This window comes from Bombus vancouverensis, chromosome 7 (assembly GCF_051014615.1).
Source record: "Bombus vancouverensis nearcticus chromosome 7, iyBomVanc1_principal, whole genome shotgun sequence".
NCBI lineage: Eukaryota > Metazoa > Arthropoda > Insecta > Hymenoptera > Apidae > Bombus > Bombus vancouverensis.
In genome coordinates, this window is record NC_134917.1 from 4,180,654 (window position 1) to 4,200,342 (window position 19,689).

The 19,689-nt window shown below is 36.2% G+C and overlaps 1 protein-coding gene across 1 annotated transcript in view; it reads right to left on the reverse strand.

The window, feature by feature from the left end:
- Positions 1 to 19,689, reverse strand: part of LOC117161646 (uncharacterized) — a 111,402-nt gene that overhangs the window by 77,192 nt on the left and 14,521 nt on the right. Inside the window, exons 2-4 of the mRNA XM_033343348.2 lie at positions 16,909 to 17,972; positions 2,911 to 3,008; positions 940 to 1,058 (exon numbers count right to left, since the gene is read on the reverse strand). Of these exons, the coding sequence (XP_033199239.2) occupies positions 940 to 1,058; positions 2,911 to 3,008; positions 16,909 to 17,972 (1,281 nt within the window). The remainder of the gene's footprint in view (positions 1 to 939; positions 1,059 to 2,910; positions 3,009 to 16,908; positions 17,973 to 19,689) is intronic.

Here is a 19,689-nt window from a genome sequence, read left to right on the forward strand (position 1 = left end):
TTTCCAAGATATCGATGACTCTATGTGACGTCGTGCACTCTGCAACTGTAGCTCGACAAACGAACGATCTAACTGTTAGCCGACGTGCAGCGTGCAGCGACGAAAAGCATCTTGACGTGCGTGGCACGTCTTTCTAGCGCAAGTGGATGAATTTTACAAAATTGTAAAATCCAGGTGGAGGAAGCAGTGACGAAAAAAGTATCGAGCGAGTTTCCTTTCATAATTACGATGTTAGTGAACAAATTTTAATAAGGTAAATTGTTTGGAAATATTGTAAATGTTGCGTCGAACGCATTGCTCTTTAATTGGTTAACGTGGATAGGGCGCTCTCCTGCAACCCTTCGTTATGAATCGTGGGGTAAAATAAAACAAGACGATGAGAGGAAGAATGCTTTCCTTCATCTCGTTGCTACGAGAATAGAATCGAGCGCACGTGGTTTTGTTTACTTTTACCTTTCGATTGTTTTCTTGAAGATTACATGGCGAATGGATGGGGTAAGTGGATACAGGAAGTACGTTGGATGGGGCTCTTTGGATCTTCAGAAGAGTCTTAATTATGTTGCAGTTATTTGGGGAAGATTCATGGAAGAAGATGAGAAAAACCCTGTGGAGGGTTCAACAGCAAGGTTTTATGAAAAGATTTTCCTTTATTGGAAATGGTGTTTGTGTTTAGAGGAAGTGTAGCTCGGAAAAATGTTTGGTTGAGTCTTTCTTTCGTTTCATTTAATTCAGTATATCATGGGAGATGATCATAATATGATAGAATAGAATAGAATATGATAAAAAATATTCTAGTACCTTGTGCCATTTCTTTTTATCAATGTTCTGTTGACGATACAATTTAACGGCGTATTGTTTCACAGCGTACGCACGAGAAAGGAAATTTTGAAGCAAAACAATGGCGGTTAATCGCGGATACAGTTTCAAAAGATCACTCACCCGTGACGACGACGTTAATCGTTTTAACCAGCGGCGGATGCGTTGCAACTTGACACTTGTATAAGCCGGAATCCCGCGTAGTTGCGTACTGGATTTGTAATCTCCAATTGCTCGGGTATCTGTGAGATCAAAAAATGGAAAACTTCGTTCGTCCATATATCGTTACGCGATTTTTAGATGTATTCGACTTTTATAGCGTACCTATAAAAGCGAGAAATATCCAGCTACACGACTTTATAGCATTTCGTGACACGGAAATCGATAAAAATAGAAATTTCTATCGATACTAGTAATGAGTTCAATCACATTTCCACTGTCACGAAATCGTAGAAATTTTGTCTTCTCTCTATACGAATGCAAAATATTCTTGTTCTCCTAAAATAGATATCTCGCGTGACAATTTTTATACTTTCAATGCATACACTTTTCCTCAGTTTGTCGATGCAATTAATTTGATTTTTGTTTAGAAAATAATTAGTAGCGAAAATGTGTAATATAACTTTTAAAGATCAAATTTTTAGATTTGAACTGAAATTAAAATTTTCAAATACAAATTCAATTTTAACATTTAGCTATTTTACTAAAATTCCAGTTAGCTGTTTAATAAAATGAATCCTGCCGATTCAACGCGCTTATCTCAACACGAACTGCTATTATTATATGGAAAATGGCAAATACTGGAGAAACTCAACGAACTCCTACTATATAAATTTGTTCTTTGACAGGTTCATATAAATAGACGGGTTCAGACTCAGGGCCGGCGTGATCTTTTGCGGGGCCTCAATACACCTTCAAATCCTACACTTAAATTTTACAACGAGAAATTATTTATTTACACATGTAACATGTTACATATTATATACTTTTTATAAGCAGTTTTTTAGACAAATCCGAGTACTATTTTTTCGCATCCATAACTCGCTTTTAAGGGGCAAAAGATCCAATGAAAGTACAAAATCTGTAATCATGTATGACTTTTGCAAAAGACTATTGATGTACTTTAATTTCTCTAAAAAGTACATTTTTCTGAAAGTGCTTGGGTTTTTTTTATCTAAAGTAGTTTCCAGGATATGAGGATTTTATGGAGTTACATTGAACTTTGATGATTTTTCTCACTCCTTTAAACTATGATAAATCATCGTTATTAAAAAATGTCTTGCATCTGTAAATCATCATACTGTAAAAACTTAATCAAAATTGCTTTTTTTAAATTGGGTAATTTTCGTAGACCACGGGCCCGGGTTCCGGCGAACGTGCTGAACCTGACTTGCGCCGGCCCTGTTCGGACTATGTATTGGGTCATCCCATAAGTTCGTGCCAACTTTTGTGTACACATTTCATATGTCGATTTATAAACATACGGCGATAAGGGACCAATGCACTTGAGCTTAGCTGATCGAGAACAGGCTAGAGCAGATTTTCGTGGGTATGAGATCGTAATATAGTGAACACAGTGACTTCTAACAGTAAAAAATCGCGAGTGAAATGAGTATCCATCTTCGACATCTCATGTTATATGAATTTTGGAAAGGAAGTTCTGTAACAATTGCCACGAAAAACATATGTGCTGTTTACGGAGAAAATGCGCTTTCATCTGGCACCTGTAGGAAGTGGTTCCAACGTTTTAGAGCTGGGAATTTCTGTTTAGAAGACGAGGAACTCTCCGGGCGTCCTCCTCAGACAGACGAAGATAAAATTCGGGATCTTGTTGGAAAATCACAAAGTTTGACAGTTCAAGAGATGTCAAATGTTCTGAAAATACCTAAGACAACGATTCATAGGTGTTTAAAAAAGATAACATATATAACCGCTCGAAAAACGGCACGAACTTATGGGATGATCTAATATATTACGATTTCACCATACTTCATATCCCGTATCGAAATCAATACCAATGTCAATTTTCATGTGCTAATTATCAATACGTCATATCTATCTAAATATCTTTCGTATTTTGTTGATTTCACTTACCGGAAGTTGAGGCTGATCCGCTGATCCGCACTGTACAGGATCCTACCGACCGTGAGTAGTCGAAACGAGTCCTTGCTTGGCTGCTGCACCCACGTCACCTGAATCGCAACGCAGGAAATATCTTTCGTTATTGCCTCATAAATCACGGATTTCTCAGTAAAGGAATAGCCCGGTTTTCCCGAGAGAAAAAGAAGCTTGGCATTGTTTCTAACAGACAGCCGTGGAATTAAGCGGAATCTCGTCGAAAGTTAATCATTTCGCGACAAGGAATCGGGAAGCCCCTTCTCTCCTGAGAGCTGAATCGTTCGCGAATGAATACGCCGTGCAATTTCACGCTAAGCGTTCGAGAAAGACCGGCTTACGATTCTCGTTCTCTTCGCCCGTCTTTTCAACGAACCTTCTGCGACACGACTATCTTTTTTGTTCCATTTACCTATTCCCTAACTGGGAACTCTGTTTTATATCGTACGTGACGAGTGTCATAATACAGGAATACGAAAACTTGATGAAGCGTTATCGAGTTTGACGAGTAATTGTTTAAGTTTAAGCAGAATCTTTTAATTCAAATATTCCACACTTCGATCGATCGAAATCAAATATCCACGTCTTATTAGTTAGCACATTGTTGACCGGTCACGAATTAGCACTTTGACAGGCTAAAGGGAGATCAAAGCGTTCAATAATTTTACATGAGGATCATTTGTTTAATTTCTTATTTTGTTATTTTTCGCAGTTTTAAGTAATCATCGTAGTCCACCTTCGACTGGATGGACAACGAATCTACGAATAAGTAACTATGATTAACATAAAAAGATTATGTTAATAAAATTTATTAACATAAAAAGAAGACATTTAAGTTAATTTTAAATGCCTGTCTTTCAGTTTAGTTCCATTACCAATATATGTACCCTTTAGATACAGACACTTCAAATTATTTTCCTAGGAAATCAATGGAGTATCGATATATTAATTTTTAATAGACATATAAGAAGAGAATTAGATGTAAGAGATGTAAAACCGAAAATTCGTCCAAAGTCGAAAGGCATGGACTAAACAATAATAAATAAATAAATAAATAGATTGCTCTCCGTAACAAAGAATATTAAATTATAAAAAAAAGAGTTCGATTTTAGAACAAACACGACGTGAACAATACCTGTGGTTGCTTGACCTTTACCAAACGTGGGAGCGTACAAGCTGTTTCTCAGCTGTTACAAAACTGATCGAAATGAAACATACTCTATTTTCTTTCCTTGCTACTGACCTATATTAATTTTTAACAATCACGTTATTTGTACTCGAGTTAGTAATTCTACATTACAGTTACGAAACTGCTGCTAAATAACTTTCTTTATTATGTATTATGTTACTGATAATAGGCGATTTTGTATACATTTGGAAAGTTTAAAATGGATCACGAATATCATCTGACAGTAAGACGAAGATTGAAACAGATTAACACTTTGACTGCCACGTCAAAATCACATGTTTCGCTGAGGACGCCACGGGAGTATTTTTATTATCCAAAGCATACAATGGCAAAATAATAATAAATTGATGATGTAAAACATATTCTTCCCCAATGGACCGTTTATCTTATTGGTGGTCATGGGTGACCACCGTGGTACCTTGGTAACAGTTGATAGCGACACATTATAACAAGGCTTCGTTTATTTCAACAAACCATTCGCATTTGCTATTTCGTCGTAAACAAACCGTCCAGAATGTATTGTTGAAACGTGTACAAGATATTAGTAAACAGTATTTGCTCATTCTATATATAATAGTAAGGTAGAGAGACAAGCGTGACATTGTTATGATTTCGACGAAACATTCGGCTGAGACGGTAAAGGTAAAAAAAATGATGTTTGTGATAAACCAAAGGTAGTGGTAGATCACAACAGAGGAAAATGTGCTGTAGATTTATCGGATCGAATGATAGCATATTCTACATCACATAGAAGAACTCTCAAGTGGTATATCAAATTAGCTTTAGAGTTATTGTTAAATACATCAATTTCGAACGCGACGATACTCTATAAACAAGCAACAAACACAAAAATCAAGGTACCAGATTTTAGAATGGCACTCGTAATGCAGCTTACACAGTGCCATTCATCAGAGCCGTCAAACATACTTATTCGACAAAGATTGCGACACGAAATGCAGAAGAAAGAAGGGCATGCGTACCTGGCACGAAAATTTTGCAGAGTGCTATAAAAAAAATGTTAAACAGTCAGGATCAAAAATTGCTAAGAATCGGACCAAAAAGGTGACCACCTATCGTCCAGATTGTATCGATGAGCCACATTTATGTTTAAAGTGTTTTAACATAGTGCACCGTTAGATGCAAGATTTGTTCTCATTTTTTTTTATCGATGTTCTAATAAGAATGTTTAGTTGTTCAATGGGGAACTCTTTATTTCAAAGTATTTTCTATTTATCGGCTATATATAAGCAGAACCTCCAGAATATATTGTTGAAACGTGTACAAGATATTAGTAAACAGTATTTGCTCATTCTATATATAATAGTAAGATATGTGCACACTTTTAACTTCAATTATACGACTGTAAAGCAGCATTTACGATTATTTTCTAAGGTGTGTTTATAATAATATTCGTAGATTACCCCTCAAAGATATGGATGCAAACACAGTGCACCGTTAGATGCAAGATCTGTTCTCATTTTTTTTATCGATGTTCTAATAAGAATGTTTAGTTGTTCAATGGCGCACTTTTTATTTCAAAGTATCTTCTATTTATCGGTTATATTCAAAATGCCCTAACTGTCAATTTTCATTCAATTTTTACAATTGTAAGAAGTTCAAGCGCTCCGGTCACCAATGACCACCGTGGCGTCACAGGAGAAACCGTGGCCGGTCATATATGACAAACGTGGCAGTCAAAGTGTTTTAACTGGTATTTTCATGGCCAAACGTTGCCGAGTAGCTACGAGTAAACTTGTGATGCGCTTTTTTTCGCATCAGCCTCGTTTTCTCAGTGCACTGTTAGAGACGATACAGTGCAATTGTTGGCCAGCATACCTCAAGCTGTTTCTCTCGCTTATAAGACCCGTTAAGTTGCGTGCTTTGTTGTAAAAAAATGTCAACGATGACGGAACGAACCAATGAAGAATCTTTCAATGAATTATACGCTGATGTTTTATCTGATTGTTGAAGTGATTGTGAATCAAATTGTGGTGGCTTGGAAAATGATACTGTATCAGAAGATAGTAAATCTGATATTAGGCCACCAAAATATCAAAAAAGGAATATAATAGAATCAGATAGAATCAGATAGCTATAATAGAATCAGACAGAATCAGTACGAATTGGAAGAAGAGTGGAACGAACATGTTATCTCACCAAGTTTACAGAATTATTTAAACATTCCTGGTGCAACTATTGAACTTGGTGATGCGTCGATTATCAGTGAGATAACGGCTTTATCCTTTGACAGTTGTTTTTTTTTTATTTAGTCGTTACGCAAATCAATTTGTACCATTCTCAAATGAAAGAGTTACATAAAACCTCTGCAAAAACGGCACCATAGATGGAAGTTACCACTAATGAAATAAAGAAGTTTCTTGGATTACTGATATTGGTGGGCCAAACCAGAAAACTCGTAGAGAAAAAGAAATATTAAAGTTGAATAATAAATAAAATTTATTAAAGTATAAAATTTATTATTTATTATTATAAAAAAATTTATTATTTATAAAATTTATTATTTATTATTATATTGTTTTACTTCCACATCCAATTACGAAATAACAGCCGGTGCTATGAAATAAATTCTCAGTAAAATTGCCTATCGACAACGTGTTAACTGCTGAATTTAGTTTTAGAAATTTCTCATGAGCTAAGGTCATGGAGTACGTAAATAAATACAAGCAACGACAAGTATTCACGTCGAACGCATCGAAATAAAGTTTTTGTTTGACGTGTATACTCGTCAAACGCAGTTACCTGGTTAATTGGTTAAATACAAATATTGACAAAATTAAAATATTTAAGTTCACAAAGTTAAATTCAAATATTAAAATTAAACAATTGGTGAAACTGTAGAAACACTGGCCACCCTCCAATTTCGATGATCTTTGGATATGCTGTAGAGGTCGATATTTTTAACAACTTTTTGCTGTATATATAAGGGCTGAATACGCTTAGTTTCCGAGATATTCGTGAAAAACTGCCGGTACCACTACACTGGTTTAAAATATTAATTTCTACGCATATCCAATATTCGTCGAAATCGGAGAATAGGCAGCGTTTCTATAGTTTGATTAAATAATTTCAAGGAACTTTTGCAAATTTTTTCATGCATCGGTTTGTTAAGCAATTATTTACATTTAAATAAACCTAACAATAGGATTCTTTAGTTCAAATATTTCAATTTTGCCAGCCAAATATGTTTAATTGGTCGAATATAAACACTGAAATACAAATTTTCAAATTGATATTTTAGCTGTGTTAGTGCCACGTCTTCTATAGAAGTAACATCCATCGGATCTATTGATAGCAACTAGATTAGGTTTGGCGACGAATTTTAGCAGTTACGGTGAGTGTTACGAGTGTAGTTTAAGTGCTCTTATTTGATCGTTTCTATCAAATTGATTTTTAACCCTTTCGCTTCGGCAGTCCAGTTCACCGAAGTTCTGTCACTGAAAGGAAACGCGCGCCAGAAATACGCACAGTGTGCGTGGTTGCTGTGTAAACATTGTAAACACATTGTGTTTTCCTAAGCCTTAAATGAAAGATAGCGATCTCTGCACATTATTTCGCCAAAAATACTGCTTCGTAAATATTTATCTTTAGTCCAGTACTCTTGTATTGTTAGCTTTTTATTACGTGCCATCAACAATGACAACGCGAAAAAACAGTACAGTTCGTCTACTGTCGTATTTTCCTGGATTCCAAGTTATTGTTATTAGCTCATCTCTTAAGTTCGTGCCGTTTTTCGAGATGTTACATATGTTAAGGTAGTTCTGGTTGTAGAACTTCTTCTCAGTTTTCTGCTAGGACCATTATTCCGTCTCGATAAAAGTTTTCTTGTTTTTCTTTAAAATAATTTTCTAAGCTATTTTTGAGAATGTCAATATTTTTAAATTTTTCTGAGTCCGATAATAATTTGTCTCATCTACAATGTACTGTACGAGCTCTTCAGAAATCAATAGCTCAAAGTAATTTATAATTGGTGAGGATCTGCGTATTTTCTTTCCTACTCCCGAATTTTTTGAGGAAAATGGATGGATTTTTGGCTTGAAATTTTTAGATGTCCATGTCACATTGCAATCGGTGTCCTTGGTATTATCTTCAATTCACTCCGATTCCGATTCTGATGTGCCGCATATATTTCTTCGCAGTCTTTTAGGCAGGTTGAAATTATTTTCACTTTCCTCGGAATCGATTAGTCCATTTTCAAACATAATACTACTTTTTTTATTTCTTACATTTTAAAAGGGTCTAAACTATTCCTAAAAGTACATTTTCAAAGAAAATTCTAACCCACGATTTCTAATTTTTAACAGATTGACAATTATACCTTAAGCCGATCTATTGCTAATTCTTGCAAGAACCGTATATGAAATATCGTTTCACTGTCAATGGATTTAACAGATTTTTCAGCATGAAACAGTATACGATCGTTTGGATGTTTGAAATATATTGCGTGAAACGTTTTGATGTTGTTTCAACAATGCGTAACTTTAGAAGCGATTAATCCTATATGTCAATAAAATCAACAGAAAATGTTCTGCCGATAAGGAAAAAATATATTATTGACTACAGATCACACTTGCATATGCATCATTTGGATGCCGGTTCGTCCTGTTTTGCGACCAAGTTTTCAGGATAGAAAAAAATAAAAAAAAATACATAAAAAAGCTCCGCTCCCCAGCGGCTTAAACCCAAAAATTGTATCATACAACGAAAAATGTAAAGCGCCGACACATAATACAGCATGGCTACGTCGTACCGCCGCGTATCGGTACCTTTGCCGAACATACCATTACAAAAATTCACCGTTTATTGTGAATATGTACCTAAAACTGTATTCTTGGACTCAATAAACTTTAAATCTCTCTCATTTAGATGCCGGATATATGGGGTGCGGGACTCAGGAGTCGTCACGTGGTTGCCGCCTATATGAGGCGCTCGTACCCACAGGTCATCTCGTGGGTGCCGCCTACAACACGTTCGTCGTCCAGGGTGATTCGCCTAAATTTCCTGCGGGGCCCAAATTCGACCGCCGGTACGCAGAACGTAAATAGAGCGACAAGCGGGAATTCATTGTTTATCGCCTTCGATTCGTTGCAAACAAAAGATTATTTAGTTCTGAAATGGAGAAAGCTTTCCAACTAGAGTATTCCGAGGGATCTCATGACAGATATCTCAGATCTTTCATTTAGTCGAGAAGCATACTTGTGAGACGTATATCAGTGATTTGTTCATCCTCAAAATGTTCAGTAGACAGCGTGAAAATATATTTGAAAATGAGGAAAGTAATGATGACGAAGTCTACAACTATTGTTTGAAGTGCCCAAAATCACCTCAAATATGTTTGGAATGTTTTAATAAATACCATACTATATGGCATAATGTAATATTTTATCCAGAATATAAATTAATAAAAAGTATGGTATAATGTGCTTTTAATACTTTTATGTTGTATATCCTACATATAATATCCTATATTTAATTAACTCGATCAAGAAAAGCGTCATCCATATTTGGGTGACGGTCCCCACGGAAGTATACCCGTCACATAGATATGAGTGACGTGACGAAAAACGTGACAAGCGACGCTCCAAGCGAAAGGGTTAAGAAATATGTACGTGTGGCTGACGACCCGATGTCATGGTGCCTCGCGGCACGTGTAGCACGATAAGCAAATCTTACAATCATCTAGCCACGGTGACTCAGCACGTATCCCAGAAACAGAAAAGAGAAAAGTCACCTCGACAAGATTTTTTACATATAAATTTCGATATAAAATTTTTCAATTCAATCTGTTAGACTGAAATGTTAAAATTAAATAATGTCAAATTTCAAACGGTAAAGTTTCAAGCGTAAAAACATTTTTACCATTTTTTCGAACATGGATTCGCGTTACCTTTTCGGTAAATACCAAACGCCTCACCCTTTTATGGACCATTGTCCATAGTCCATTGTAAAATAATAACATTGACGATGGGATTTTCCTTTTGAAAGAGATACGATTTTATGGTACCGCGAATGGCTGAGCCAATCGATCAAATAACAACGCCCCGTCGACGTCGCGCCAAACGCGTCCAGCCAATCACGCTCGATAATAGGTCGGTGGCTATCATTCCCGTTTACATTTACGTGAAAACGCGGTAAAATTACACGCCATTAAACGAATAACGTTTTATGCAAATGTCCTATGGAATTCAAACGGGATTTGTTAATTAATCAACTGCAAACGAGCTTAAATGGCGCTCAGGAAATACAATAAACTACGCGATAATCACATGCGATCGTTTCCGATTGCGGAATTCATAATGAATATGGAATCTCCGAGAGTTTCACAAGTCTTTAGGTTTAAAGAAAATTGTTCGACACTATTCCACGTAACGCTACTTATTCTAACTTGACGTTATGAATGGTTATTGCGCCTAAGGCAAATCATAAGTGGCTCTTGGATGATTTATATTTAACAGAATTATAGAAGATGATTTTTTGACAAGGTATATTGTAAATTGGACTAGTTAATTGATATGTTTTTTCCATTCATCTCCGTTTATTCTGAATTAAGTTACAGAGATAGGAGATTTACGCTTTGATTAAGTAAAAGTGCCTAAAGCGTTTGGAAGAAATTTTTATCAGCAAATTTATGGTATAGAAAATAACTCTTTTTCAATTATCAAACCACCGTTCCAACATCCACGGAATGGATGGTGAGAAAAAGGTACGAATATTTTCAGGAGCAGACACAAGCTGAACTAATATTACTTTTCAGTATGAATAAATTCTACTGCAGTTAAAAATATTACAGGACATTGATTATCTTATTTGATATACAGGGTGGTTGGTAAATGGTGATACAAGCGGAAAGGGGGTGATTCTACGTGAAAAAGAAGTTGCAAATATAAAATAAAAAATTTTTTTTTTAATTTGTTCTTTTTTTTTTAAATTGTTCCATCGAGACAACGATCTATAGTGAGATCCATTATAACGAGACGTGATAAAGTGCACACGTACCGAGCGAAAATTCAAAGTCGATTTTCTCGAAAACAAAGCCTCAAGCGAAAAATTTTTATTCTATATTTTCGACTTCTTTTCTCGCGTAGGATCACCCCCTTTCCGCTTGTACCGCCACTTACCAACCACCCTGTACAACTGCAAAATATAGCCTACAAATTATATTTTGTCAATTTACTAACATTATTAATACGATAAATTTGTAGCGGCGCACGAGCTAAAGAACAATTAAAATCATGTTGTTGTTTTGCCTCGGAGTATCAATATCGTTAGGATACACGTAATGTAAGAATAAATAAACTTTGGACAAAACAATATCGCCGCTGCGTGCAACCGTCGAACAAAGACGAATTTGAATTTTCCGACTCTCCCCCGACGAGTATAAGTAAATGGACGCGATCATAAGATTACCAGTTCAGTTATCTATCAGTTATTAATTAGTTGTGCGAATCAGTATCTATTAGGTCATCCCATAAGTTCGTACCGACTTTTGTGTATACATTTCATGTGTCGATTTATAAACATACGGCAATAAGGGACCAATGCACTTGAGCTTAGCTGATCGATAACAGGCTAGAGCAGATTTTCGTGGGTATAAGATCGTAATATAGTGAACACAGTGACTTCTAACAGTAAAAAATCAGGAGTGAAATGCGTATCCATTTTCGACATCTCATGTTATATGAATTTTGGAAAGGAAGTTCTGTAACAATTGCCAGGAAAAACATATGTGCTGTTTACGGAGAAAATGCGCTTTCATCTCGCACCTGTAGGAAGTGGTTCCAACGTTTTAAAGCTGGGAATTTCTGTTTAGAAGTCGAGAAATGCTCCGGGCGTCCTTCTCAGACAGACGAAGATAAAATTCCGGATCTTGTTGGAAAATCACGAAGTTTGACAGTTCAAGAGATGTCAAATGTTCTGAAAATACCTAAGACAACGTAGACATTCGTAGGTGTTTAAAAAAAATAACATAACCGCTCGAAAACGGCACGAACTTATGGGATGACCTAATATGAGTATCTGTCGAGTATCGATCAGTTATCAACGAGTTACAACGATTTACATTGTCTTTAGCAAATTCACTAGTACGAGCGTCTCAGCGAATATTCTCTGTATACTTATTTATTTATTATTTTAAATATACTTGACGGTTTCAACAACAAGCAATCTCGTCTTATAAATCTCACGATTAACCATCCTCTACACAAGTCCTTTACAAATTATCGTGTAAAAAATCCCTGGTCATTTCTTTTTTTTTATTATTTAATTTGTATTTTACAATTTGTCCAGCTGGACATTTGGTAAATTTTTCTAACTTAATTGTTAAATAACATCTCATTTTCGAGTTTGACTATTTTATTTCTTTAGTGAGGAGAGTGGAGTGTTTTCTCTTTAGTCTTTGACCATTTCATATTGTCATTAGATCCACACTGGGTTGAATATCGCACAAATTCACTCGATATTTTCCTGTCATATCGATAGGCAATGCTTCTTTTCGCTGTTGGCTGTTATTGTCGCCGGAATCGGCTTTGAAATACGTATTCTATGGAATATGAATTCATCTAAGATCTTGAGTTTCTCTCCTTTTCCATCCCCCATCCCATTTTCCTTTCTGTTTAATCTTCTCGTTTCGTCTTGCTTGCTTTTTCCTCAGCTGATTACGATGCGAAAAGTTGTTTACATTTTATGAACAGTTACACCGCGAAGATACAAACGAATCATGTTTGCAATTGTAATCGTTCTCGCTCGCAGCTCCATTTTCCAATCGTTTCCTGATCAAACGACACTCTTAAAGATGTTTTGAGACGCTTGTAGAGATTGAGAACGCAAGATTTCTTTGAGTTCTGAAATATGTAATTGAGTTATTACTTCAACACATGAGAAGCTTCGTATCTTTGAAATTCGAGTTTGAAAGGTCACATCTATATAACTCGTTTATTTACAAGTTTATAAACATTTATAAATATGAAATTGTATTCTTTGTCAAATATCAACCGCATTAAAGAAATTCGGTTAAAGTTTTACTTGAAAAAATGAAATTTCATATGCACCAACTTAATAGAACTATCCAGTTTCACGAAATTTCTTCAGAAACATTAGCGAAAAATGTTCAGAATGCAAAGGTCTTTGCAGTATGAAATTCCGAGTCTTTCAAGACCTTTTAGACTTTTTGAAATCAGAAACTTTCGACGTTTTCTAGGACACCGGAAGTGCTCCCGACTACTCCATAAGAATTCTAGAACGAAATAAATAGGGTACTGTTTCAAGAATGTCTTTGCAAGAAGAATACGCTAACATATATTTCAATAATAGCGAAATAGTTGTTCTTGAAAGATAGCAAGAATTATAGTCTGGCTTTCTATTATTATTTTGTTTTTGTCATTGTACGAATCTCTATAACACTTCCTAATCTAACATAGTGGAACAAATTCGAATAGCTGTGATCGTAACATACGATCGTAATCCGTTATCGTTGCTCTATTTTCCAAATTTTCTATTTTCTCTATTTTCGGTACATTCCCAATTTTGAAAATCGGTCGCCCATTAAAAACGAGCGTTGGATTAACGCAACATTTCACTATACCAACTTCGGAAAAGGAGGAAAATATTTATGTTTGAGCACGTATAGATATTTTTAATTTTTTTTTTTTATGTATGTTTGATAATTCCTCCGAAACGGTTTGACCAATCGGGATGATTTATTATGCATGTTGTAGGGCATGTTTTTCGGTTGTTCCGGTTAAAAAGAATTTTTCGATTTGGTCATCGTAAACAATTTTTTTTTTTTTAACTAACATTCTCGCACCGATCTCGTTCGATGATTTCTTCGAAACCGCTTGACTAATGAAAACGATTCCTTTTACATCTCGTAGGGCATGTTATTCCGCTGATCCATTTACAAAATTTTATTGCGTTTGTTTTTTCTAAACTATTTTCTTGCAAAATTCAAACTTTTATGTACGTTTATTGATTATTCAAAATTGGATTGAGCTATCGGAACGAGACCTTTTGCATCTTCCAGGAGTAATCCACTGCTCGGTTCCGTTTGCAAAATTTCTCAAATTCAAGTTCATTGTTAACTATTCCCAATTGCACAGAATTTGTTGTTCATCAGTTTCATTTAATTCAGTGATTCCTCTGCGAATGTTGGACCGATATCGATACGATTACGAAGCAGCAACCTGGGCGAGTGTTTTGAAATTGCGTTTCTCAGTATAATCTTCAACTCGTGTTTGCATCGCAGGAAACGTCGTTCTGTGTATTCGTTTTCAGCCATAAGCCTACTTCCTTTGCAAAATGATAAATGGCATACTATTAAGTTATAACAATGTCCTTCTCTATTACTGGTCAAAATATTAGGTTGTCCGAAAAGTGTCTTTCGCAAACGTGTTTTTTACAACAGTGCACCTTCATACAAACGTGAAACCAAGTCTGTGAAATGTCGCGGTGTTTATCTCAACAGAAAAAATGGATCGTACGTAATTCGACGAGATAATATAAACCAAAAAACGTTGTGCGTCTATTATTTCCTCATCAAACGAAAAAAACTTTTCGAACAACCTAATATAATACTGGTGGCGAAGTACGGATGGTTTATTCTTTATTAATATTATTTATTTTTTAATAATTAATAATAATTAAGAATTGGAACAAGTAATAAATAGATAGGAATAAATAATTATTAACGACAATGAAAACCATTTTACATTGACCCTGTAACATCGATCGATTCACTAAAAAATGTGAAATAAAAGTTTTTTTTAAAATTTGTATGTATTTTACAATCAATTCTCATTAAGAATTCTAAGTAAATTAAAAGATTTTTTGCCAAAAAAATATTGCCGATTTCGAAAAGCTCTAAAAGATACGAAGTAATTTCTATTTCATTTGTTCTTTATTGTTTGACTATTTCATATCAGACATGTTAATTGTATCGCAACCTTCTTGAAGACGGTGCAAAATTAGAAATACGACTAATATTTAATCCATTCCCATTTTTAACTGCATATCATCAGAAATTGTAACGATTGAATTTATGTAGCAATCTTCTGTAAAATATTTATTATTATACATTCATTTTATCTTAACAAAACAACATGTGAATTATTTCGATTAATTCAATTGCAACATGCATTTGCATGAAATTCCGATATTTTACTTCAACAGCATTATGTTTACTCAATCTATATGCATTATTTTATCACTTGATCTTTATTGGCTTAACGAAATAGAGAAATAAAAAGGACAAACCACGAGGAAAATTCTAACGAGTGGAACATTTTTACCTGCGTTCTAGGTATAACGATATTTTCCCCTTCATTCGATTTTATAATTGTATGCAACGAATGTTATAGAGCTGTGAAAGGGAAATTTAGCTAGCGGAAAGGCACGAAATCGATCCACGTTCTCGCCACTCCATCTCGCTTCATCATCGCGGGACCTTTTTATCGTGCGACACGGAGATCATAAAAATATAACAAGACCGTTGCAGCCGGTTTTTCATCATGACATCGCCCATCCTATTTCGCAAGTTGCATCAGCAGCCACCGCTACGGTCGCCGTCTCGTAAAAGCAACGGAATAATAAAGGTACCCCAAAGGGCAACGACAATGACAGAGAGACGTGAAATAGATAAATTCTCGCTACGACAAAGCGGAACATTTCGTACTCTGGTTTACTAGCAAAATGAGAAAGAGAAACAACCAAAAAGATCCGCGAATCGACGATCGAATTTTCTAACGTTCTAACGTCCTACGTGAAAGCGAATATGATCGAATGTTTTTATATGAAATACAATTTCTGCAACGTTCAATTTTTTCATTCATACAACGTTCTATTTTTTTCTATTTGTCAGTTTGAATATTTTCTATATCTTCGCTGAAATATTACTTCGTACCGTGCGGCGATAAATATAAATCAACGTTTTCCCTTGTTTATCGTATTTCCTCCTCAAGTTTCTTTCTTTATGAAACGTCAGATATATGCATGTATATGTGATACTTATAAAGAAGAAAGGGGAGAATGAAACGGGAAATAAAAAGGGAGAAACAAATCTTACGTATGTACGCCTTTACGGAAAAAGCATCTCATCACGGGATAATAAAAAGAAATCAATGATTCCCTTGTTTATCGTGTTTCTCCTGTATGTAATAAAATATATACAGTCTGTCTAAAAAATAACGGGACATATTGTTTTAATTCATTAACTCAAACATTCAATATGCATGAAGACTTAAACATTCATTTTATTCAAGCTCTGATTTTGCAACATCGATATAACATTATAAACGGTCGAGCAACAAATGAATAGATTTTTAAGGATATATTTTTGAAGTGAGCTTGAGAATATCCCTGACATATTATGTCTGTTTGTACGGTTGCAATGTTTTCTCTACGAGATATTCATTGGAATTTTGAATATACGAAGTGATTACAGAGACTCGAATCAGACGAAACAACGATACTTGGCTTTTATCCAAAAATTCATATATAATTGCTAGAATGAGCAAGTACATTATCACATAAAAGAAATTAGACAGACTAACAGGTATTATCAGTTTAATCGATAACACCTAGATAGCAAATAATGTTTGATGCTCATAAAACATACTTTGATATGCAAACACAGCCTCAAGATATTAATAAAAATATTGCTAGATAGCAATTACACAACGATTTATAAGAAATATGAAGCCATTATTTTTCAGATCAACCGTATTTGTATAACCACAAAAGAGAAGGCGGAGAACAGAAGACGGAAAAAGAGAAATTACCTCCTTGTTACCAAGCATGCCGATTTTGCAGTCGAGCAGCATAGTGCTGCCTATTCTGGCAGTGATGTTTATCTCCTGATCGCCGTCTTCGAAGTAAGGCCCGAACTTGCCAAAGGCGCTGTCGACGCTTGGTAGCACGAACTTCCTACCGGGCAAGGGTCGCTGAGTGCCGCTAGGGTTAAGCTGATCGGGCTCCATCTCGGTTTTGATCGACGGTTTGATCTCGTAAAACGCCTTCGTCGACTTACCACCCGCCAACAGCAGGTTGTTCATCGGCCTGGATTGATCCTTCCTTGATTCCATGACGTTTCTCGGGTGTTCGTTATCCTGTTGTCGCTTGTCCGCGTCTTCTGCTTCTTTGTCAATTGCAGGTACTTGGAACGAGATCGCTCTGATGTCATCGACGTTCTTCTGCTCGATCGATTTCACCTCCGTGACGATCGTCTCACGGATTGACACGGTTGTAAACCTAATCGAGTTTTCTCTGCGAGATTTGTCCACGTTGGAACCATCTATTAACTCGTCCTCGTGCTCTACCACGTTCGACAGATCCTCATCGTCTACCTGGACGCCGTGCAAGTAGTCGTCATTCTTGGAACCAGGCGACCGGATCTCCAATGGAACGATACTTGACGCGATTTCTCCTCGATTCGGCCGAGTCGACGAGACAAAATCATTGTTCGCGTGTTCCACTTTGTTTTCAGAACTGTTGCGCTCTGACGACTTTGCGTCTGATCCCAATGGATTGTGTTGTGGCTCGTGAACATCGTTCTGTGACACCGTGACGGATAACAGGTTACTTTGATCCCTTTGCAATTCCGCGACGCTAACTTCGTCCATTCGCGATACGTTCACGAGGTTCTCGTGATCGGTGAGAAAGCTGTGGATAGTTTTGGTTACTGGAGTTTCATTGTTAGTATCGTTGACGTGCACACGAAACACGACCGCGGTTAGATCGCTGGCGACGGTCTGGTTCGCGATCCTTTCGTCCTCCTGGATACGATGGTCCTCCTCGTCCACTCCGAAATGATTGATGCTGGGCTCGATGGCGCCGCTGTCCGCTTCTGCGACAAAGAAGTGAACCAGACAAGTTACACTAGAGAGTCGTTTCGTTTCCGGAAATGGGAAAAGGGCGAGGGAGAGGGTAATTCTTGTAACATTTGATACATTTCTTCATATTTGATACATTTTTTGAAACATTTCCTATGTCGGTTATTACTGAACGATGGACGAAGAGAGTAAAAGGTCGGAGGGTGGAAGAAGAAATATTAGGTTGTCCGAAAAGTGTCTTTCTTTTATAGACCACTGTTTTGCAACAGCTTATTTCTATACAAACATAAAATCTAATCTGTCGAACGTTGTGATCTTTATCTTGATAGAACAAACTGGATCGTACGTAAATCGATAAAATAATATAAAACGGAAAATATTGTGCATCCGTTATTTCCTTATAAAACGAAAGAAACTTTTCGGACGACCTAATATGAATGTTAGACGCATGATGCGAGGGTGTTCATGTTATTGAGCTATGTTTTTTAGATTTATTTTTGAACAAGTATGTAGCGGCCCTCGACAACAAAGAACTTTCTAATGGTTTCGTCGGTACAAAGCATAGCATCGTAGACTGTTTACGAGAAAACGACGAAACACAAGGACGGCCGCGACGTAGCGTAAGTGCTGGCAAGCCTAATGAGTCATCGAATCCCTACAGTTCTTCCGTCAAATACTCGGAAGCGTTTCAAAATAAACGAAAATAAATCCAGTCATATAACCTTCACGCTGCGAAAACAATCCTACCCAGAGGTGACCATAACTAATATTCCAATTCCAAACAAAGATTCAGTCAGATATCTGGGCATGATCCTGGACAGAAGAATAACATGGAAACGACACATCGTAAATAAATCCAAGCAACTTAAATTAAAATTAAGAAACTTCTATTGGCTCACTGGCAGATGTTCCAAATTATGCGTGCAGATTAAAATAATTCTATATGAACATAAATATCGCGAGTCTGACTCGCGACCAAATACTTGGGCCAAACATAAATATCGCCAAACGTAAACATAACAAGCCGAGCTCGCGGACTGTTTTTTTGCCCGTTACGATCGTGACTGAATGTTAACTGCTGTTTACGAGCATCAGTCTGGTCTGTTTAGCGCGCGTCGATGTCTACCGCTTGGGCTCGAGTTTCGTCGAACTAAATGGCACGGGAAGGAGTTTACAATCATGCTTCTCGAATGTGTTTGCTTCGCTATTTCGCTAGACCTTTCGCACTTCGCAGCTCGGAACGGAATGAACCTTTTCTTTCTTTTTTGTCCCCCCTCAATATCCCCACTATGCTTTATAAAGCCATATTAAAACCTGTTTAAACCTATGGGATTCAACTATGGGGAACACCGAGTAATTCCAACATAGAAATTCTCCAACGATTCTAATCGAAAACTCTAAGATCCTTAAGAGATGCATCTTGGTATGTTACCAACGAAACAATACATCGCGACCTTAAGATACATACAGTTAAAGAAGAAATATCCAAATTCAGTAACAGATATAATACAAGAGTTAACAACCACCAAAACCCATTAGTTACACAATTACTTGGCACGACGGATCAGATCCGCATTTAAACATTAGATTTAAACATTAGATTCAACTAGAATCAAACATATTATAAACTCTTAGAATCCAAATTACAGTACCATGCCAAAATAATTTACTTATAATTCTCAATGAGAATTGATTGTAAAAAGTCTACCAAATAAAAAAAAATATCCCCGC